General features: G+C 45.7%; 1 protein-coding gene across 2 annotated transcripts in view; it reads left to right on the top strand.

Annotated features, from left to right (window-relative positions):
- Positions 1–24,321, top strand: part of SCD1 (stomatal cytokinesis defective / SCD1 protein (SCD1)) — a 181,383-nt gene that overhangs the window by 69,797 nt on the left and 87,265 nt on the right. For both annotated transcript variants that reach the window (XM_087389222.1, XM_087389221.1), the window contains exon 8: positions 23,128–23,348. In XM_087389222.1, the coding sequence (XP_087245348.1) occupies positions 23,128–23,348 (221 nt within the window). The remainder of the gene's footprint in view (positions 1–23,127; positions 23,349–24,321) is intronic.

A 24,321-nucleotide genomic window follows, 5' to 3' on the forward strand; every position in this document is an offset into this window, starting at 1 on the left:
CTTGGAGGCATCCCCTCCATGTTTAGGGTTGGGACATGACCGACAGGGGTTACGATATCCCTAGTATGAAGCAGAGACTTTGCCAGGAGATCACACCGAGCAATGCCCACAGATAGTCGACAACATGCTATTTCTGACTTTATACTACCATTGTCTCACTGGTCACCTGGCCACCCATGACATTGGGCTGGATTTTGCTTTTGAGGACGTTTCCAATAAGTACTAGGTTCACTAAGAGTTAGAGGTTGAATATGCAAGCACACGTAGTCTGGGATTGAGGGGAGCTTTTAAGATCCACAATATTTTATTTTGCAAGGAAAGAAGCATCTCAACCTTTGGGTAGAAGGATCCTTGTATCCTTTAGATCCTACCAACCAAAAGACTCCCAAAAGAGTGCTCCTTTTCATATAATGCATGAGCTAGCTCAGTTTGTTGCAAATGGACATGCAGGGTTGCTTGGTTCTCACACTCAGGAGTGTCATTGAGGAGGCCAACAGAACACGGACGGAGACGGTATATTGTTGCTTTGTGGATTTCCGCAAAGCCTTTGATACAGTACCTCGAGCTCGTCTCATCACACGCCTACAGATGCTGGGATTTGATCAGGAGATCATCTGGGCAGTCATGGCACTGTATGAGAGTCTCAAGCCGAGTTCGGATAGGTGCAGGTTGGACAGATGAGATCCTGAGTACTATAGGGGTCAAACAGGGTTGTCTCTTATCACCGACCCTATTTGGCCTCTACATCGATGAGCTTGAGACTTTCATGGGGGTGTTCGGAGGGACCGGTTGCTCACTTGCTGGGATTATCATCAGGATTCTTCTTTATGCAGATGACATGGCACTCTTGTTGTCCACACCCGAGGGGCTCCAGCGACACCTGGATGCACTGCAGGCTTTTTGTTTGTCCCATGATTTGGAGGTCAACATTGGCAAGACCAAGGTCATGATCTTTAACACTCTCGAGCAAACATGCAACGGAAGCAGGTTACTTTTACTTTCGGTGGGTCACCAATTGAGATCGTATCCTCATACACTTACTTAGGGGTCATCTTCTCCGGCCCGATCTTCACGATGAGACCAGTGATGCAGGCTAGACTGAGCAGGGGATACGCCTCACTGGCTCGGCTAGAGAGACAATGCTCTCACTTTCACTTCCAGGACCCTCGGATCAAGGCTCTTCTCTTCGAGTCCTTGGTCCGACTAGCCCGTATGTATGACAGCCCTTGTTGGGGGCCTGACATGTCAGAGATAGAGTGGACACGGGTGGAGCGCTTGCAGATCCTCATGCTCTCACGGATGATCCGGGGGAAACTGTCTGTACCACATCACATCATTCAGGCCAAGTTTGGTGCTTCTCCACTCCAGCTAGATGTAGCCTTTCAGACCATCACATATCTACACCGGGTTAGATCATATGGGGACTGCACATCAGGGAGACAGAGGTTGCCATGGTTGGCTCTTGATTCCTCCATGAGGTTGGCAGTAGAGGGAGACGAGCGATGCTGGTATGCACGGACTCGGAGATGGTTTGTGAGACTAGGGTTCCACATCGATAGGACACCTCCTTTTTAGTACAATTTAGATGCCCCTCCGGTACTCCCACCCACCATCCCGATTGGGCCACACACCAACCAGGTCATTCGAGAGGATCTCCCGCAGCTACACACCTTTAGGACCTGGTTGGAGTCGAGGGAGCTCCCAGTGAAGCTGAGTTTCTATAGAGATTATTGTCTTCGTATTTCGAAGGAGGGATTCATCACACCACCGGGATACAATGAGCTTCGTATGCCTCACTCGCTACAGATCTCCATCAGACAGTGTCGGGTATCATCACACCAAGGAGCATCGCTTATGCATATTGTGCGACTGTTAGGAGGTTGAGTCGGAGGAGCATTTTATTTTTAGGTGCCCAGTGTACTACGAGATACGAGGTCGCTACCACTGCCTCTTCAGAGACGGCTTCGGGCTCCTTTCTAAGTTCCTTGCCTACCCAGATCTGCCTACCCAGATCAGAGATGCCTCGTGGCCTTCATTCACGAGGGGGTCCGACATAGAGAGTACTTACTCAAGCAACGGGGCTTGGCCACATCATCAGACACCTCTCAGAGTAGGATCACAGAGTTCTTCCCATCGAGTGACATTGATCGTTCAGTCTCTAGCCGCAGACGTGACAGAGACCCTGACCCAACGATCGCAGCACGACACACGAGACATCGAGGAGGCACGGATCACTCTGGGGGACCTCCCGTCATTGTTTAGACCCGGGATACGTCCCACGGGAGTCACGGTGGCTCTGGTCTTGTGTCGAGCCTCATCCAAGAGACCGAGACGCACGGCACCCCTTGACGGGCGCCAGCGTCCCATCACCGGCTATGCACCAACCAGGGCAACATGACATACGGAGGATTCGGCTCCGCTCCAGTCCTTTTCTTTTCTTTTCATTGTTACATCCAGATGTATTTGATTATGCATGATCAGACTTAGGGTTCAGCACGGGTGATGATGCTCGTTTCAGTAGCTCCACCCTTACTGTGATTTGTATCAGGTTTTCTTTCAGTCTCATAGACCCATCGGTCTTCTGAAGACTCTAATAAAATTTCTTTCTTTCTTTCTCTCTCTCTCTCTCTCACAAACACACACACATACACACACACACACAGAGGTTAGCCCCTGATATGGCCTTGTAGGCTAGTGCTAGCGGGTGTGCTAGTTCTGGTAGTTCATTTTGATAAAGTGCCCCATGAGTTGACCAGGCTAGGGTTTTAGGGCTTGCCTTCATAGTGATTACCATCACTTCAGTTGTACTACTGTTGCACTTGAGTGCTGCTGCAGTAACACACAGTTTTGAGTTGCATGTTGTTTGTCTCTTGCACTTGAGTGCTGCTGCAGTAACACACAGTTTTGACCTGCTTGTTGTTTGTCTTCGTGTCCGGTTGTATCTCCTTGAGATGCTTTCTGCTGCACTTTAGCCGTCAGCCCTGTAGCTGCTTTTTTAAAGTTCGCAACCATCTTCATTTGCTGCTTAGGTAACTGCTGGAGGTGCCTTAGATCTGCTCGTGGTCTTCTTCAGGTGTAGAGAGTACAGAGAGCGCAGCCGTGCAGATAGTAATAGATAGTGCAGTGTAGCCGTGCAAACAGTGCTTCATGATTGTCTGCCCTCTGCTGGAGCTGCACCTTTACTGAAGTATGCCACTGTCACAGCTTTCATTTTGCAGTAAAAACAGTCCGGTCACCTGTGCAGGGAGTTGCCTTCTGCTGCAGCTCTTGCGGGCAGCTCTCCCCAAGTTGGTCAACTCATTCCTGCCTTTGCATACAGAGTTTCGCTGCAGGTTTTTACCAGTGAACCATCTCAATAGTGCACATTTTTTGACAGCTTGAACCTATCTTTGTTAGTTTTCTCTGTTCAGACTGTAAAGAATCTGGCAGGTCTACCCGACAGCTCCTTGCATTCAGTTCATTGCAGTCTGCAGCAGCCTTCTATCACTTGGAAGGTGTCATGATTTCTTGGAGTAGAATTTTGCCTTAGTCAGGAGCTACAGTTGATTTTTTGCAGGAAAAGGCTTGCATTTGCTGCACTTGTTGTGCAGTTCTTTTCTGCAGAGAATCTGAACCTGCTTTGCCCTTGTTACTGGCACATTTAACCTTTGCAGATTGGGGCTTTTGTTCCCTTTGTTTTTGCAGTAGGCCCGCATGCCTTGGGGTTTGTTTGCAGGCCGTCCATTTGCAACATCGTGCAGACAGCACACTTTTTGGTACGCATATTCTGTGCTGGCTATTGACCTTGTGTTGTCAGAATTAGACATTTGCAGTATACCTTGTGCCGATATTTGATCAAGAAGCTTTTCAGTTGATGGCAATTGATTAGAGGCTAGGGGCATGTCACCAATTGGTGCTTCTCCCAAGAAATAAAGAGAAATCTTTATTAGATTGACTTCGGTTAAAGAAAATTGACTTTGGTTCACTAGAAAAAAAAAAGTTTCATTCACTTTGCTTTGCATTGATGAAAGAAAATTGTGGGGATGCCCACAAGGGACTAGGATTAGTCCAATAACTAGAATGCATGCACCTCTAATGGGTTAAAAGTGTTGGATAATGTTTATTGAATGTGTAGATAGTAGGACCAAGAAGAGTGCAAAAAGGCCTAAAGTCCAAGGGGCAAGCGCCAAAAAGCAGGTCCTACAAGAGCCAAAGCCCAAGAATCAATGGCGCCCCACTTTATGGTGGGCCCATCAGGGTGAACAGCCCAAAAAAAAAGGTGCCTCACTTGGAGAAAACTCCTTACTCTATGGATAAAAGCAGTTAAAGCCAGCTTTCGTGAAAAGTAGCCTATTTTAGGCTGGAAAAGCAGAGCTAGCTTTTGGAAAAGCACAAGCTAGGCCTAGAATATAAAAGACAAGCCTCTCAGCTCTAAGTAGGTTCATGCTTCTTCTGTGAGCGAGTTTTACAAGTTATTCTATTGCAGTAAGACCTTCGGGGGTCCAGCCCTTATTTTTGGGCCGTAGTGCTAAGTCTTCTCTCTCTTCCTCCATCTCCCATACCCTCCCTTCATTGGGAATCATGTTTCAGCTTCATTGTTGAGTTCTACTGCTGCTGTCCGGAGTTCTCAGCTTCTAGACGATGATTATACTGAAGTGCGACTGATTACCAGTGCTGTAAATTGATTCCTTTTGCTGCAATTTCAGTTCTAAGCTACGGATTAACTAGAGGAGCTGCAGATTGTTTGCTGGAATCGAGTTGGGGCCCAGCTAAGGTTTCAATTGAGCTTCACGGAGACATGCAAAGAGCTGAGAAAATGTCCCAAAGTCGTTTCTAAATGAGAAGAGTTGGTTCTCCAAAGCATCTTGCAATATTGCATCGTCATATGCCCATCAAGGAAACCTGTCCACCTTGTAGTCAACTCAGCATCATCCAAATGGTCCTCCCTCCTCCATAGAAGATGCAAAATGGATAGGCCTATGGAACAATGCCCGTCTTTTCCCCAACAATGTCAGAATCTCTTGCTGTCTGTAATGTGCAGACTATTAAGGTTCAAGCAAATATAGATTCTAAATGCAAATTTAACTTCTAAGATGAAAAGTTGAAAGCTGAAATAAGAAAATTAATTGCAGCGAACAATCAACTGAAAATTCAGGATTTGTGAATTTATGTTTACCTTGCTACATCAAGCCATGGACTGTATGAGTCCAATAGTGCAATAATCCCCTTTCATAATCTGTAGCACAATGAATCATGATAGCTATTCGCAACCCAAACTCCAATGCTCAGAGCAGCATGCAACTGGCTGCTGCCAACAACGACAGATCAGAAAAAGCATCAAAAGGGGCCACGAACAAACACTTTGGAAAGATTGAACAGAGAATGCAGCTATGGAGAAATGTTAGAAACTAAGCATCTGTGTCAATGATGCGTAGCAATTACTAATCGCTGGTAATTGCTTGAATTTCGATACGCTTGTACTAAGCTCAGTTGCTGCTGTACTGCTCGTTGTTACTGAAGTGGCGCTGGAGCTAGGAAATCAGTTGTAGCTATCGCTGATTCGCTTGTCGAAGCAATTATTGTAGGCTGTCACCAAATGGTATTTGCCCAAGAAATACCAATTGGTATTTCTCCCAAGAAATAAAGAAGAGTCTTTATCAGATTGACTATGGTCAAAGAAAGCTGACTTTGGTTCACTAGAATAAGTTTTACTACTTTTGCTTTGCATTGGTAAAAGAGAACTGCGGGGACGCCCACAAGGGACTAGGATTAGTCCAAGAATTAGGAATGCATGCATTTCGCTAACCTTTAATGGGTTAAACTGTTGGAATTTGTTTGTGCCATGTGTAGGACCTAAGAGAATGCAAAAAGGACCTAAGAGTGGGGAGAAAAGTGTAAAAAGCTGGTCCCACAAGTCTCAAAAATTAAAGACAAGAAGGCACCTCATTAAAAGGAGGGCCCACAAGATAAAAAGGCACCTAAAAGCTCCATAGCACGAGAAAAAGACTAAAAGCTTGGCTTTTTGTAAAAGTAGCTTTTAGAATGTTGAAAGCAGGCCCTAGCTTTTTGCTAGGCGTAGTCTATAAAAGAAAGGCCCTTGGCCTCTCAGATTCATTCAAGATTGTAGTCAGACTTATGCTCTTTCATGAGCCAGTTGTACAAAGATTATAAAGACCTTCGGGGGGGTCTAGCCCTTTTTTCTGGGCCCTATTGTGGTGTCTTGTATTCTTTCTCTCTCCCAGACCCCTCTTTCTATTGCTGCGATTCACTTCTACTCCTCTGAGGCTGAGTTGCGATTCATTCCAGCATCATATCTTCGACTCTTTGACGCATACAAGTGCTCGGAAAGAGTGAAGCTGCAGCGATCCAGTTCCCAGCCATTTTGGAAGATCATCTACTTGCTGCGACTAGGGTTTCCAGGCCTACCTGGTGCTCAGAGATGCTGCGAATTGTTTCCAAAGCACCCAGCCTTCTGCGAATTGATTCCAAGGAGCCTAGCACTGCTGCGATTTGGTCTAAGGGTGCCCGAGATCCACTACAAGATATTCTAGGGAGTAGAGCCATATTGCGATTTGAAGCTCTTTTGTGTGTTGTAAACTGCTCAAAAGTGTCATAATAGGAAGTGATTTTATTGCTAAAGTATTTTCAAGTATCTTAAGGTTTGGTTACAACTTATAGTGGTATCAGAGCATAGGATTTCCACTTTCCTTGGTGGAAACGTTCCAAGGGTAGTACGCAGCTGTGAATCAAGGTGAGGCACACCTGTTTTTGTACTAGGTCGAGTGTTGAAGGGTCAGGTGCACCGACTGTGACATGGTTCTTGCTCGAGAAGGTGGGGCACTCTTGTTTGTGAACCAATAAACATCCAAGAAGGTGGGGTACTGTTTGGAGGCTCGGCACTAGGAGCTGAGGCGCATCCTTCAAGAGGCACAAATTCAGCTTGGCTAGAGGTGTGTTCTCTTTCTATCGCCCTTTCTCTTGGGGCTATTTGTGTACTTTGTGAGTGATTCGCTGGTTATATAGTCCCCCCCACTTGGCTGTTAGCCCTAGTACCAGAGATCCCCTAGGCAGTGAGCTGGGTTTCTTTGGAACAGGCCGGTTTTTCTTATAGCCTTTTCCCGGTTTTTCCCATACTCAGCACCTTCGGGGCTGTTGTTTTTGTATGAAATCTTTCAAGCATTAATAGGAGGTTCCTTTCTGTGAAAAAGTTAAAATCATTCCATGAGAGAAGACTCGAGGGGTCTCTCAAGAAAAGAAGTCAAAGAAAGGTTCTGAGAAATATACAAGGCTAAGTATCTCTTGCATGTTGATAAAGTTTGCCTTGTGTTTATTTGAAGACCTAACCCTTGTATGGCAAAACAAGTAGAAAAGTGGACTGTTTTTTTGAATTTGTTCAGTGTCACAAGAAACGTTTCTAGAAACGCGTTTCGAGAAACATTTCTAGATTTTGACAGATGTTTCGTCTAGAAACGTGTAAAATTAGTGCATTTTATATAAATAATAAAAAGTGTATTTTTTATTAAAAAAATTTCAAAAAAACTTTTACGTTTCACACGTTTCTTAGAAACGTTTCTTCACGTTTCTACTGCCCGAAATGCGTTTTCTGGTGACAGAGAATTTGTTTCATGAAGACCCCTCTCATGAATGAGAAGTCAATGAGTGTGATATGCCCAAATATTGGCCATGTGATTTATCGAAAGGACTCAGGTGGGTTGATCATAGCAAGAGGATTATTGAATAGTAGTGGCATGGAAAATGCCTGGATGGATAAATCAATCCAGAATTAGAAAGAAGGGCCTATGGCTGCCCAATGCTTTTAAAGAGCAAGAAACGCCAAGAAAAAAAACGGGCCTATGGCTGCCCAGTGCTCTTAAAGAGCAAGAAACCCAAGATAAAGAAGGGCCTATGGCTGCCCAGTGCTCTTAAAGAGCAAGAAATGCTAAAGAAAGCAAGAATCTCCATGCGGAAAGCAGGTGTTTTAGATGCAGAAAGAGGGGCGTTTGGCTGCCCTAGTGCTCTGGAAGGCCAGTCGGCCAAAAGGAGCAGAGAATGCCACAAGATTGATCTAAGTCAATGATTGGAAGTTACCAGGTCCCAAGATCCACTTTAGGTGGAAGAGATGGAGGAGACCCTCCAACAAGAAGAGACTGTGACTGCACAAAGAAGAAAAGCATTCAGAGGCAAGTTTATCTACGGGTATCTTTCCAAGTACGAGAACTATTAGGCAATTGATGCCAAGAGTGGAGGTGTCCCCAAGTTTTACAACTGTATCAAGAAGCTTTTTAGTTGAGGACAACTGATTAGAAGATGAGGGGATGTCATCAATTGGTATATCTCCCAAGAAATAAAGAAGAGTCTTTATCAGATTGACTATTGTCAAAGAAGCTGACTTTGGTTCACTAGAATAAGTTTTACTACTTTTGCTTTGCATTGGTAAAAGAGAACTGTGGGGATGCCCACAAGGGACTAGGATTAGTCCAAGAACTAGGAATGCATGCATTTCGCTAACCTTTAATGGGTTAAAGTGTTGGAATTTGTTTATGCCATGTGTAGGACCTAAGAGAATGCAAAAAGGACCGAAGAGTGGGGAGAAAAGTATAAAAAGCAGGTCCCACAAGGCTCAAAAAGTACAGACAAGGAGGCGCCTCATTAAAAAGAGGGCCCACAAGATTAAAAGGTGCCTAAAAGCTCCAGAGCACGAGATTTAGAAGGAAAACGACTAAAAGCTTGGCTTTTTGTAAAAGTAGCTTTTACGAAGTTCAAAGCAGGCCCTAGCTTTTTGCTAGTCTATAAAAGAAAGGCCCTTGGCCTCTGAGATTCATTCAAGATTGTACTCTGACTAATGCTCTTTCATGAGCTAGTTGTACAAAGATTATTCTAAGGGTGTCCAAGATCCTCTACAAGCTATTCCAGGGAGTAGAGCCATATTGCGATTTGTTCCAGAAGTTGTTTTGTGTGTTGCAAACTGCTCAAAAGTGTCATAATAGCATTGATTTTATTGCTAAAGTATTTTCAAGTATCTTCAGGTTTAGCTTGCAGATACTAGGTAGGTGGCATTCAATTGTGCCTTGATCACTTTGCAAGGCTGCTGGTGGAAAAATTGGACACTTGGAGAAGGGAAAGCTCGCTGGCTGTTCAGATTGCTTTAGCTTGCTTGAAGACTTTTCGTGGCTGATTGCTATGCATAGGGGATAGCCAGCTCAGGTGGTCTTCATGGCTGCGAGTAGTCGGACATACTCGCTCAACTGTATTTTATTCTTATTTGTTTTGGACTAATTAACTTACGTTTATCCATGGATTAATTAATCTATTTGGGTTAATTAATTTATTTAAGCTATGTCTAAGAGGAGTGCACATTATTCAAGATCAAACCCATAATGTTGTCTTTCCCACATGTGAGCCCTACCACTAAGCTATAGATTGGAAGAGCATACCTGCTAACTAAAATATTTTAAATGGTCCCTCTTCCCCCTCCCCCTTTGGTACGTGAATTGTTCTTTAAAGCCCTGCCAAATGGTCCCTAGTCCCCCTCCCCCTTTAGTACGCGTCTTCTTCTTTAATGCCCCCTTCTTAAGTGGTCCCTCTTAATTGAAACTCCTCCCTCCCCCCCTTATCCCTTAGTTTAATCATGCCCTTTCTCTCTTCCTTTTCACCCCTCTTCTCTTCTCCACAACTAATTAATGGGAATTTTCCATTTTCCTTGTACGGGGGACATACTCGGAGAGAAGGGCTGTACGTACGTGTTGCCGTACAGATGATTTACCTCCAAAAAGTATAAAGATCAAATCTAGGTGAACTTAGTATACCCTATCGATACCATGTTTAATTGAACCTGAGGGGTTTCGACACGTGTTGCGTGTTTCGAAACACTCAGATTCAATGAAATGCGTTTATTGTGACTATGTGCAAGACTTCAAAGGATGCTTGGGATAAGTTAGCCTCTTTGTATCAGATGCTCAATGAAGCATGGGTTGCATGTCTGCGGAAGCAGCTAGATGGTTTTAAGATGGATGGGGAGGAAAGTATGGATGCTTAATTGAATAAGGTCAAGGAATTCAAAGATCAATTAGCCAACATTGATTCAATTGTCCATGACACTGAGTGGACCTCTAAGTCATATCAAGGGTTGGAGACCACGTGGAGGTTGATGGCCATGTTGCAAGAAGAGCAAAGCCGTGCTGATTGGAATGCCTCTATTTGAGGTTATCGAGCTTTTGCTGATTGGAATGCATATCGTAAGTGTAATGCGGAAACAGCAAAGCCTTGTGGGAAACCCAAGCATAATTGTGATTGTACTTAAGATGCCAACAAGAATGCATAAAAGAAAAAGAAGAAAGGCAAGTATTGTAGGGAACCGGGTCATGATATCTTTGAATGTCGAAAGTGCATAGAATCATAGAAGAAGAAGAAGTAGGATCTTTCTTATGAGAAGGATGAATCAACCAATATTGCTTACATGATTGGGCTTTTGTGGCTACATGCAAGGCATCCGAACACTCTTATATCACACATGAGAGTGTGTGGATGCCTTGCATATGCACATGTTCCTTCTCAGTTACGACATAAGCTTGAGGACAAGGCTGTTTAATGCATTTTTGTTGGTCATAGCTCACAAACTAAAGGCTATCAGTTATAGGAGTCTAGCATAGGCAAGGTTACCATCTTTCTTATCATAAGGATGATGTTAGAGAATTGAAATCCCATCAGCGGGGGGTATCTCGCAACAGAAGACTGGTAGTTTAGCCTAGGCATTACACGCGGAAGTGTTTCACTATGGAATCAAGCTTCATCAAGTGTGTGTACTTCATAACATTCACGTCTATGTGCAGAGTAGCAAATAGATTGTGCTTAGAGGCAAATATAGAAGCAACACTGTATATTTCGTCCGTCCACAAACTGGACAAGATACAATAAAAAAAGGTTCTCCTACCATATGCCTGGCACCTCTAGATCTATGAACGTGTGTGCTCCATTGAGCGTATTTGGACTCTCTGCCCAGTGATTCCTCCACTTGTTTGTCTCGAACCTCAGCTTAGGTGGCCAGCCCTTCTCAACTTAGTCTGCAGTTTCTATGTACCTCCTGGATATAGGCCCAAGGAAGGTCTAGTGCTGCTCCTATCTGCTGGCTGAACTGCTGCAAGTGATGATGTTTATGGGCCTATAGGGCCTTCTTTTATAGGGCAAACCTGCCCCAAAATAACCGACCCCCTAGGGCATGATGGCCGACCCTAGGGACTGACTTTTCTGCCCCTGGCTGGCCGACTTTGTGGCCCCCAAACCGATTTGGGATCAGCCTATAATATGTGCAGGCCAGCCTATTTACTGGCCTTGGCACCCGTGTCCTACCACGTGGCATTGCGCCAATGGACAGCCTCCATCTCAGGCCTATTGCAGGCCTATGCGTGCTCCATTCAGCCATCTATTGTAAACTAGGTTAAGCAATGGAAGCACAAGAGGTGGAAGCAATGAGACGAAAATGTGCTGTTGTAATGAATTGATAAAATATTGAAATGAGTACAAAGTACATCCTATATGATGAAACCCTAGGATAGGGTACTAACTGTACCAAGTGTCCTAATTGCCTATAACTAGGCCTACAATGCACATACCAAGGAATGGTTGGCACCTATGGATAGGCCATAGAATGGCCTACAAATCCCCTCCATGGTATGGGTTGAAGTATCTTGGGGACGGCTCATAAACCTGAAGAACTAATGTCATGGTTGCACATGTTCATCCTGTAGGAATATAGCAACCTATGACTGTACAGAGCATAATAGATCAAGTCACAAAAGGTACTAAGTTCGACGCTTTCCGGAAAGCTTCAAACTTAGGTCGAGGAAGAGCCTTCGTAAAGAGATTTGCCAAGTTGTCTTTAGTAGGAACATAAGATAACTAAATATCACCTGCTCATAATCTCTTTCTAACATAGTGATAGTGAACCTCAATATGTTTTGTGCGGGCATGGAAAACCGGATTCTGTGCAACAGCCAAAGCACTCTAACTGTCAGTGAAGATGACGATAGGACCTGTCTAACATGCATGAAGACCTGCAAGTAACTTTTGGAGCCAAACACAGTCCCTTGTAGCTGTAAAAGCTGCTCTGTACTCAGCCTCACAGCTAGAAGTAGCAACTGTACTCTGCGTCTTGCTGAACCAAGAAATAGTTGCCTCTATGTGACACATGGGTGTTGGAACAGCCAGCTTAATCACGATATTTGAATCCATGCAAGACAAGTGAAGAATTGGCCTCATAGAGAAGGCCCAAATGCTGAGTGCCTTTGAGGTACCTAAAGACATGCTTCACGGCTTGCGATGTGCAAAAAAATGTTTGGAGGAGAATCTAGAAATCCATCAGAAATAGAAACATCACTCTATTCTTTGGGATTTCTATTCACGGAGGGATTGTAGTGAACTTGTGGAGGTCTAGGTTCATGGCTGACCCTACAAGTCCTCGTTGCCATTTTGCAATTGAGACAGTTCAGCATTGCCTTGGGGGTATAGACAAACGAGGACGATCTAGATGGGTGTTGCACTTTCCATACCTTTCTTCATGACCTGGGGCTCAGTTGCTTGGCTCTCTCTTACGAGGTCTTCTTGGAGGGACGTGATTCACATGGGGCTTTCTCTGTTCATCAATACTTAGTAGAGTCATGTTCTCTCCAGGATGTCTCATTCACTCCTTTTAGAGCTGCACATGCTTCTGTAGACACTTCATGGGAGATTCTGGCTAGTATTGTAGTATGGCATATTTGGAGAGCCAAATGTACAGAGGCATTCGATGGATCCCAGGTTCACCCCTCTCAGACACTAGTCAATATTTGGACTAATACTATACATACCTTGATGGCCATCTGGGCGAGCATGCAAGGATTGAGCGAGAGCCGCGTCTGCTAGGAGGAACACTTTTTTCAGAGTATGGAGGGGATCTCCTTTCTTCTTTGATTTTGCTTTAGGTTTGACATGGCATTTGCAGCCTCAAACCGGTTTATTTGCTAGCTCTTTTTGAGCTTTGATTTCTCTCATGCATTTATTGGCATGATGTACTCCCGCATTGAGCTTGCTCCTGCGGTTTTCTTTCGTACTTAATAGAAGTACTTCTTAAAAAACATGGTCCAAGTTGCTCCTCGAAGCAAACATACTTTTGGAGATAGGGGTGTGGATACGGAGATGTTGCCAATAGATCCAACTAATGATGCCGATGGATCTAGGGAAGAGGATGAAGATGACAACATGGGCCAGGAAGAAGGTGACAATAATGACACTGTAATGGAGGAAGGTAGAGATCGTGACATTGGGGAAGAAGACATAGAATTAGAGGGTGAACTAGAGGATCAAGTCTTAGGTAGACATACAATAGAGGATGATGATATAGGTGATCAATTATATGTAAACTTAGAGATAGACTTATTTGGCATGCAAGACTTGGCTCAAGACAATATTTGCTATGGGTGTAGTCTTGGCCTGCCACATGCTTATGCACACATGACACTTCACAAAAATCTTGTACAGAGTACCCAAGAGAGTAATACGTCTCCATTGAGATACTAGGTTCCTGCAACCCCCTTTTGAAATAAGATGAATGAGACTCTCTGTAAAAGAGTCAGGTATCTTACCGAAGTCCCAAATGCCGTTTAGGGCTGAGGTAATGCAATCCCCAATCTGATTCCAAAAAGCAATGAAAAAAGAGGGAGTAAGTCCATCTAAATCTCGACATTTGCCCTTGTGGAGGGTAGTAAGAGCAGTCCTGAATTCTATGTTGGTGAAAGGTGTTTCTCTACCAAAGCAATGAAATGTCTAAAACACGCAAATAATTTAGATTTGGATTTCAAGGCAAGATCCCAAGTATATCTGGTAAAGTCATCAATGAAAGTGACAAAATAGTAAAATCCCCGAATAGCTGCAACCTTCATGGGATCATGAACAATACTGTGAATCAAATACAACTTGTGAGATGCACCAACTCTCTCATCCTTGTGGGAAATGCAAAGTGGTGCATTTTTCCAAGCAAACATGCTTCACAGACATGGTTTGAAGGCATAGGCATCTTAGGAAGATCAACAACCATATCTTCTTAATGCAACTTCACCAGAGCTCCAAAGTTAAGGTGTCCAAACCTCTGATGCCATAAATGAGTATCTGCCATGCTAGAAGCATCAAGAGCATAAGCATCTAGATCTGCAAGTCCAGCATCATCCAAGCATTTGTCATATGCATCAAGTCTATAGAGCCCTCTAGTCAATGTGCCAGTCAACACTGTGGTAAAGGCATGTGTAGCATCATAGACTACACACCTAACACCATCAAAGAGAACCTGATATCCACAAGTAGCTATGGCTGAAATGGATAGGAGGTTTTTGCGGATGCTAGGTACATAAAGTACATTGTCTAGAGTGACTAGATCACTAGATATAGAAGTAATGACAACTTGCCCAATGCCTTTTACTGAATAAGATGCATTATTGTTCCCCCCTTTGGTGCATTTGAAAATGAGTTGAATAACTTCCTGCAGGAAATTGCACCAAGTGATCTCATTCCCAGGTTTCCTACAATAGTTATACATCTCTTTTTCTTGTTCTTCTTCTTCTCCCAAGAAGTAGATGCATTAGAGGAATAACCAGCATGCGTATCAGGGGGCTTACCAGCTGAAACTTTTTCTTTGCCCTTGTTTTAGTGCTGTGCAACAAAGGCTTGATAACTAGCCATAGAAGCATATCTATTAACACGGCTTTGTTCCTCTTGTAATAAAAGGGCAACTAGCTGGCCAAAAGAGTAGTGGTTGGGATTGCCCATGGCAATCAACCGCAAAGTAGTGGCAAAGCCCTGGTAGGAATCAGGCAATCCATCAAGTGTCATGGATACAAGCTGAGAATTGGGGACTACCTCATCAATATTTGCCAACTGCTCTTTCAAATACTTAACATTGGGAAGATAGGCATTCATATTACCATCCTCTTCAAGCTTTGAATCCTTCAACTTCTTGCGGAGATAGGCCACTCTAGCCCCATTCTGCACCTAATATAAGGAAGCAAGCTGATCCTATGCTTGTTTAGCTGTCTTGCATGAATGGATATGAGGGATAATAACCCTTTTCACTGAAAGAACAATAAAGACATGTGCTTTGGCATCATGTCCATCCCATTGAATCTGCTCCTAAGTAGGAGGCAAAGTATGTATAGTGGAAGAGGCAGCTGCACCAGAAGTAGCACCTATGTTAGAATGGCCTACACCTATGTTGCGCCTGCTTGCATCTCCAGATCCGCCATAGTCCGAGTTCTTTTTGAGGCTCAGCGCAAGGTCTTTACTCTCCCATACAACTCCGTACATGCTGATGTCATCTCCGACCTGCTCCAGCCAGCCAAATCTCCGTGGATCTGCTCCAAGCTGCTCGTCTCGTGCTGCCCATGTGGCAGCCCCATGCTTATCTTTTCTCTTTGGCCCCCCCCCCCCTCCGATGCACTCCTCATATGGGGGCTCACAAGTGGTGAGGTGGCTAGTCCTATTCTAACACCCCTTTCACTAACCCACATAGGCCCGATCCCAATCCGTTCATGGAGATGCTCTAACACCCCTTTCACTAACCCACATAGGCCCGATCCCAATCCATTCATGGAGATGCTCTAGTAGCTCCTGTGTCGTAGCCCTCTGGAAGAGTTTGGTATCATCATAATCTTTCTCTGGCTGTTCAACCAATGGCTCCTACTTTACTAGGCCCAATTCCGCTTTTGCACACTAGTCTAGTACACACGTCCATATCTTCCAACACATAATGGCACCACCACCTTCAGTCACAAACTGACCTCTGAACTCGGGTTCTCCAGGTACCAACATCCTCCAACTGTCCCCCTCATGATAGGTGAACATCCTGAAGCCCTCCAAGCACCAGGCTCTCAACGTCTATTTCAACTTGTCCTCCATTTGGCTAGGTATGCAACGAAACACCATACCCGAGACATCATATCCCAGGCACAAATCCAGTTTACCTGGACCGTCAAGCTCCAACTGTGATTTTGTATTGTTGTCCCCTCCTAAGTCCTAGCCACCATCTGACCTTGAGTCCGCAGGTCCTGTTGAAGAATCCCCCTGTGCTTCAACAACACCAGCCAAGCACCCGGATGACCCCAGGCACTCATTGTCTATAACCTTCACAAAGGATCCTGACTCCTCTTTTGACCAATCCTCAATATTTGACATTTTGACAGTCACACCAGGGTCTACATATCTAATCTCCGCAGCACAGAGAGTGGCCACCAAGAAAAGTTTTCCTATCACCACCTAAGCTGACCTAGCTGACTCTGAGCGGGCACTCTTCTTCTTCTGATTAGTCTTCTTCTTTTTGCAATCTTCACAAAATGTCATGGCTCATTGCAGTAGACCTCTCTTTCTCTCTTAGCCCCCTCCCTCGCCGCTCAGCCCCCTCCCCCTCCCTCGTCGCTCAGCCCCCTCCCACCCCCTCGTCGCTCAGCCCCCTCCCCCTCGTCGCTCAGCCTCCCCCTCCCTCGTCGCTTGCCCCCTCCCTCGTCGCTCAGCCCCCCCCTCTCCTGTAGCTCTACTCTGCCCCCCTCCCGTAGCTCTACTCTGCCCCCCCCTCCTGTAGCTCCACTCTACTCCCCCCCCTCCCGCAGCCTCTGCACCACCCCCCCCTCCCGTAGCCTCTGCCCCACACCCTCCCGCAGCCTTCCCGTGGTCTGAGGGCCCTTGTCTGCTGCAAGCCTTGGCTTGCACTGGCCTTGCGCAGGCCTGCGCACCCCTACAGCAATGCTGAACAAGATCTGCCTCCCTTGGAAATCGTGCACTTGAACAAGTCCTACAATGGCCCACAAACCCAAACAGTCTCCGAAGCCAATTGTGGGAGAGATCACAAAGCGCATCTCCAGGAGTGGATTAGCAATTGATAGCCAACCAGCCTTGAAAACATCGGGTGCAATGGACACCAATGCAGTTCTTTCTCCCGCAGCCATCATCTCTACTCCAATCACTGCCCCCCCCACCACTGTACCACTCAGCGTGCCCCCCATAGGAGAGGGTCACAGTCCCTCACCCCCCACACAGCTCCCTTCTGTCTCCACCACTCTTATGTCCCCCCTTCCCCTCACCCAGCAGCCTTTCTTCACTCCTCTGCCATATACAGCTAGCCTATCGCCCATGCCCCCACAGCCATACGCCATGTCCCAGTTCTCACCCCCTCGGGTCCCACCTGAGACGATAGATTACATCTTTACGGAGTTACATCGACTACGGGATCATACCGTAGGACAAGACCAGCTTATTCAGAGCATGCGCCAGGAGATTACTCACCTCCGTCAGGAGGTTGTCTCTCTCACTGCTACAGTCACAGCGGCCCCGCGCACTACACCAGAGGTAGAGGAGCGGATCGCTACTATCCGGACTGCTATTGCGGAGACTACCAGATGGGTGGACGTTGCGAGACGGGCACCCAAAGCAGCAGTCTCAGCCACCATCGCCGAACACACAACTTCATCTACCACATGCGCTCCGGATCTCCCTCGGTCAGTTTAGGGTCTCGTCACACCGATTACGGATCGAGAGTGGACGCGCAGAGGGTATCCCACAAGAGGACCGCCTTTGCCCACTTTGCGACTTACAGGAGATCGAGTCGGAGGAGCATTTTGCTTTCAGATGTCCTATCTATTATGCCATTCGAGGCCGATACCACTGCCTCTTCCGCAACGGATTCGGCTCCCTCCCACACATGCTACAATTCCCGGATCAGCGGTGCCTAGCCGCTTTCTTACATGAGATGACCCGTCACCGAGATACTTCTCTCCGAGCACGGCGACACGAGCAGCACACACAGCGTGAGGACACCCAGCGGCCTATCACTGACTTCTTTCAGTCACAGGATACCTCTTCTCAGTCTAGTCGACGACACGGACGTGGGCGAGAGCCAGAGCCACGACAGCTGCGTCAGCGGAGAGACTCACACATCCAGGTCCATGACATCTCGTCTCTGCTCTCGGCCCGCCTCACTGGGGTTACCGTTGCCCTCATCCACAGGGCCACCCGCCGCCCCCGACGACCGAGCTCGACTAGGCCGCGTGACGTCAGAGGCCAATCATCTATCGCAGGGTTTTTTCCGACTTCCCATTTGACGGCCCCTCTATGATTGTTCTCTGACGATCACCACCTGCACATGTATACTCTATCTCCCCCCTCTGCCCCAATTTTGGTGCCCCCCCCTTCTTCTTCTTTGTATCATCTGGAGGTAGACACATATTTTTTGTATCAGGACTAGACACATAGTCCTTCATAACCTCTTTTTTGTAGAAACGGTTGGTTGGCCCGTTTTGAGACCACCACCGTTATGCTCATTGTATCAGTTATCTTTAGTCTCATAGACCTTCACGGTCTCCCGAAGACTTTAATAAACTTTCTTTCTTTCTTTCTTCTTCTTGTTGTTTTCATCTGAAGAGGCTCCGTTGTTGTCAGATTTGGGCTTACTTTTACCAAGCTTACCCTTGCCCTTCCCTTCGCTTCTGTCCTGAGCTAGCAGGGCCTTGTCATCCTTATCAGTACCATTGTACTTCTTTTCTTGGGCTTCTTGCAGCAACGGAAGCAGCTCCTTAAAAGTCACCGGCGTCGCCCTATGCCCTGTAGTCATTGTAGCCACAAAACTACTATAGCTCTGGGGGAGCATTCTCAACAACAACCTTGCCATCCTAGTTGAGCTTGTCCTTTGACCGACTGCCAGCCAATTGATCCCACACCACCTTCATCGTGGTGATGTGTTCCTGTATCGATTCCCCTTCATCCATACTCATGCTATACAGCTATGTCTCGAGGTCTAAGATTTTCGCCTCATTGTTGAGCTCATACATACACCTCAAAGTTGTCCAGGCCTTGAAAGAAGTGTCCGCCATCTGAATATGTGGCAGCACCATATTTGTCGTCGTACCCACAATGATAGCGCATCCCTGATATGCCATGCTTTCACTAATACAATGTCCCCTAGCATTGTCACCGCTGCCAAGGTTGATGTGGTTGGAGTGGTAACAATGGCTTGAGGTAATAGCTCCGTCCCCGTCGCAATCCCCCACTTTATATTTCCGTCCGTCCACAAACTGGACAAGATACAATACCAAAAGGTTCTCCTACTATATGTTTGGCACCTCTAGATCTCTGAGCCCACGTGCTCCATTGAGTGTATGTAGACTCTCCGTCCAGTGATCCCTCCACCTTGTTGTTTGGAACCTTAGCCTAGGTAGCTGGCCCTTATTAGCGTAGTCTGCAGCTTCTCTATACCTCTTTCACCTCCTGGATATAGGCCCTTTCGTTCCTTATGTGCCAATATCTATTCTGGTACCCTGTTCCTCATCTTCAGGCTGTTCCTCTAGAGGCATATCCTGTGGCACATCACCATGGAATAGTTTCAACAAGCTCACATGAAGGCATTATGTCTCCTCCACTGATCCGGTAGCTTCAGCCTGTAAGCTAATCATTTATCTTTTGCAAGACTTGGAAAGGCGCATAATAATGCATATTCAGGTTAGTGTACAGCCTTTCCTTACCCTTCTTGTTCCTGAGTCTTGCTTTCTGAAAGCGCAAGAGTACCCAATCACCTTCTTTAAAAACCAGCTCGTGTCTATGGTGATTAGCCGCGCTCTTTTGCTTCTCTTGAGTCCTCTGAAGAGCCAACTTCACTTTCCTATATGCCTCATCTAAATTCTCCACGTACCGATCGGCTTCAAAGATTTTATCCTTGGTGTGCAAAATGGGTGGAACTTTCCTTCCACTTTCCACAATCTCGAAAGGTGCTTTACTTGTAGTAGTATGTATTGTATTGTTGTAAGCAAACTCTATGAGTGGCAAATATTGCTCCCATTTTGCCTTGTGCTCTGAAACATAGCAGTTCAAAAGATCCAAAGTTGTGGAGTCAGCATCCTTCGACTGTCCATCTGTCCTTGGATGAAAAGAGGATGAGAAGTTTGATACCCATATTTTCAAAAAGTGCCCTCCAAAAAAGACTCGTCATCTGCGCTCCAACTCCCATCACTCTCTCTACTAAATGTGAGAGGTATTATTGAGAAGGCTAGGGTATGGAAGTAGAGGGTTTACTGTTGCTTTGCGGATTTTCGCAAGGCTTTTGACATGGTAGCATGGGCCTGACTCTTCATTTGGGCAGCCAGACACTCAATGAGTGGGTAGTTGGGACATCATTTGGGCAGTCAGACACTCAGTGAGTGGGTATTAGGTAGAGAGTTAGGACAATGATCATGTGGACAAAGGGGATCATGAACACGATTGGGTTAGATAGGGTTATCCTTTATCCAAGACTCCTAGATACACTCCAGACTATCTGTGACACGCATGATCTGAAGGTCAAAGTTGGGAATACCAAGTCATGATCTTCAAAACATCTTGGGCAATGACACACTGAGAGTAGTTCACCTTGGACGGAGCACCTGAGATTATTGTCTTATACATAGTTAGAAGTTTCTCTTTTCAAGTTCGATCGTTATGATGAGACCAGCTATGCATGCCACATTGATTAGAGGATATGCTACACTTGCGAGACTAGAGCATTTGTGCTTTCATTCCCATTTTCAAGACCCCTAGACCAAGTCTCTCCTATTCGACTCTCTTGCTCGCTCAATTAGGATGGCAATTCCTTCTAGGGGAGAGATCTATTTGACATAGATTGGTCCTGTGTGTTGAGAGACTACAGATTCTATTTCTTGCACGGATAATCCATAGCAAGCCATTGGTCCCACTCCATACCCTGCGAGCAGTGTTTCTATAGCTTGATGCATTCTTCCAATGTGGTGACACACCTTCATAAAGTTAGGCCCTCCGACACCACTACAACAAGAGGGTGTAGGCTACCTTAGCTGGCCTCAACGTCTTCTATGGCACTAGAGGCAGAGGGGGATCAAAGGACTTGATATGCTCTGGCAGGTAGATAGTTTGCAAGCTTGGGACTCTATACAGATAGATTGCCACTAATACAGTATAGCCTTGAGTCTTATCCATTTTGCTTGTCTATCACGAGGTGAATGAGGTCATCAGAGAGGACCTTCTATAGCTCCGTACATATAGGACATGGCTAGCACCTCAATAGCTTTAAATAAAACTTAGCTCCTACAAAGATCATTGCGTGCAAATCTCTGAGGAGGGTTTATCTGACCCCCCAGCTATTCTTAGATCCATCTTCCACATGCCTTGATGATGATCAATTGGGAAGTTATGAGTATCCTTTCATTGGCTACATAGTGAGACAAGATGAGCAGAGGGCACTCCACACGAGAGGAATTTGAACTCTATGCGCCATGTAGGAAGTTAAGATAGACGGGCACTTCTCATTTAGATGACCTATGCACTATGAGATCCATGGATTGTTTTACTTCCTACTTTGCGAGGAGATTTAGACCTCCCTTAGATTTCTTGGCCTACCATGATCAGCTAAATGTGGTGACTTTCCTATGCAAAGCCGAGCGACAGAGTCCGACTTTCAAGGTGGGACTAGGAGGGCTTGTCAAAGTCTAGCCAAAGGAGGATCACCGACGTCTACCTTGGGAGTTGAGACTGAGGCAGCAGGGGATATGACGAAGCTGGGACACAGAGAGCATGACATTGAAGACTTGCCCTTGAGTCGACTCACACTCGCAGACGGCAAATATCTCTTCTTACTATGGACTTGGTGAGACAAACTACTAGTGTGATGGTGGTGCTTATCAGACGATGAGCTATCTCTTGGAGACCATAGGGGAGGACAAAGGGGCTCAGGTGAACTGATGAGCTGTGCACAGAAGCGCTCTATCATTGATTTCCTTTTTCGAGACAGCACCAGTCCTCACCAGATTTAGAGCCATTGTTGGCTGAGATCAGCTCTTCTATCCTTAGCCAATTGGAACATTGTGGCAACTGGGAAAGCTTACCTCCATACACAACTTGATGGAGGGAGGGCTATTGTAGTTGTTTTGGCTGCCAACCATGTTCCAGGAAGTGAGTATTCCATCTCCCAAGCATGCCAAATTCAACTATTTGGGGTTGTATGCAAAATCATTTAGGAATGCCTAAGCTTGTACCTTTTCTACTTGCTTGAACATTGTTTTAGAGACACGATCTCATCGAAAGTGAAAAGCTCTACATTTATTTGAGCGAGAAAGCATTAAGCCTATTGCCTGTAGGTGAAGAGGATTTCAACTTGAGAGGATTCACTCACAAGAATGGGGACCTAAAATTTTATGACGTTTTTGGTGAGTTTACATTCAATCTACTCTAATAAAAGAGGCTAGCTCAAGTGTTGTTTGTTGAAGCTCCATTCATTTTGGTCAAGCCATGGTTGAAGTCCTATCCTAGGATCCATTTTGTAGATTCTCTAGCTTTTCTCAAATGCAAAGCTATATAGTTGGTTCCCAGACAACATGCATAGGTTCTATCACTCTGATGGTCAGTTGACCAACTAGTCCTCCGACAAGGGATTACCCTCCTCTTTTTTGGTGTTGTGGCAACGAACAATCATGTACTCCCCATAGAGACATTGCAGTTTTGATACTCTTGCCTTAGACATCAGCCTTGGGTGTAGATGCCCGCTTTAGTGAAGCTTTTATTGTCTTCAGTCTCATAGACCTCTTTCAAAGATGTTATTTAACTTTTTTCTTTCTTTTTTGGCCACTCTTAATAATTCCAGCTTCCCAGTAAACCTTGAGGTAGTGATCATAAGCATTCCAGTTGTGTTTTGTTATCAAGTGAGTATTCCTATACAATATTGCTCAATGGCGAAGCCCATTAGATTATGACCATTGGTTGAAGGTTAGGGCTTTGTGTATGAAAAGGAGAGGAAAAAAGTAAGCTTGCATTATTTTTAACGTGTTAAAGCAGCTGTAGAGATCTACAATAAAGAAGTTTTAGAGATGAACAAGCATTTTCATTACGGCAGAGGACAAGTGATGGGACCTACTCTTTGTCCAAACATATGACATGTTACAAATGGTGTGACTATAAAAAATCTTTTATTTGCAACGATGGCTTTTAGTACAGGAATACAGGTAAGTACATTTCTATTCAAAAAAGAAAAGGCCAAGACCCAAATCCACACTTTTTGACTTGTGTTTCTATGTTCAGTGATGGCAATTCATGTTTTTGCACACAGTTGAGTGAATTGACTGATGTAGCATGGATTTGCAGGTTGTGGTGGTCCATTTGGATCAGAATCGAATTACGCCTTTGGAGGAGATTCCTCCAATTCCTGAACCTGAATTGGGACAACTGAGAGCAGACTTGATGGAACTTTTGTATCCCAATCTTGTTGACCTGGATCGAATGCAGGAGAAAGTTGGGGCTCTTCGTGATGCTCGCACTCTCAAGGGGAATAAATGTTGGAGTGCAAATCATGACACTGAATTAAGGTACACACACTTTGAAATTGAAAGAGCTATGCCTAGTCCCATTTCTTACATTACACAAATTTAGTTGCATTACAGGTGCTCCACATTTGTGCCTTGAGGGCAGAAATTGTGTGCAATTTTTATGGATTCTGCCTCTTTCACGTGTTGTTGATGCTAGTTATGAAGCTGGGGATGTACTTTCTTGACCTTGTCTCTTAGGTCCGCGAGGGCTTCCGAAGAATTTAATGTATCTTTGTTTCTTTGCTTCTTCTTTCTCTCTCTCAAAACCAGGGTTCATGCTTGCAATGGCGGATATTTTCATGTTTAAGGGCATTTTGCTAGTTCCCGTGTTTTGGATGTCGATCTGGTTTGAGGTTATGCACTGCTTTAGATGTCAAATTTTAATAATGGATCTTGGTGTCTAGGTTGTTATAAGTTTTGTGCTGAAAAACAACATAAAATATCTCTCCCTCTCTCTCTCTCTCTCTCTCTTTCCCCCCCCCCCCCCCCGCCTTCCCCCCCGCTATGCTGCTCTCCCTCCCCGCCTTGCTGCTTCTCTCCGCCTCGCTGCTCCTCCTCACCATGCCTTACGTTGCCAGGCTGCCCCGCCACACCATGCTCCAGCTCCCCACCTTGCTCCACTCCTCCCCACCATGCCTCAGCTACCCGCTACGCTAGCCTTACCTGCTCGCCCAGCCAGTCTGCCCGGCCGCATCTCTGCCCCGTCTGCGCCTCCATTGCTGCACCTCCTCTGCTGCTGCTCCCTTCCTCCGCGCTGCTGCTGCTTGCTCCATTGCTGCATCTCTGCCCCGCCATTGCTGCTGCACCATTGCCCACCCTTGCTGCGCACTTGCTGCACCTCTGCCCCACCCTTGCTGCTGCGCCATTGCCCGCCCTTGCTGCTGCGCCATTGCCCGCCATGGAGGCCCATGAGCAGCTTCTTGCTGCTTGTTTGTGAAGCAGCCTTAGGCTGCGAAAAACACCAAGGCTGAGC

The sequence above is a fragment of the Dipteris shenzhenensis genome, chromosome 18 (genome assembly GCF_047967505.1).
Source record: "Dipteris shenzhenensis isolate YYH24624 ecotype China chromosome 18, Dip_SZ_1.0, whole genome shotgun sequence".
Classification (NCBI taxonomy): Eukaryota; Viridiplantae; Streptophyta; class Polypodiopsida; order Gleicheniales; family Dipteridaceae; genus Dipteris; species Dipteris shenzhenensis.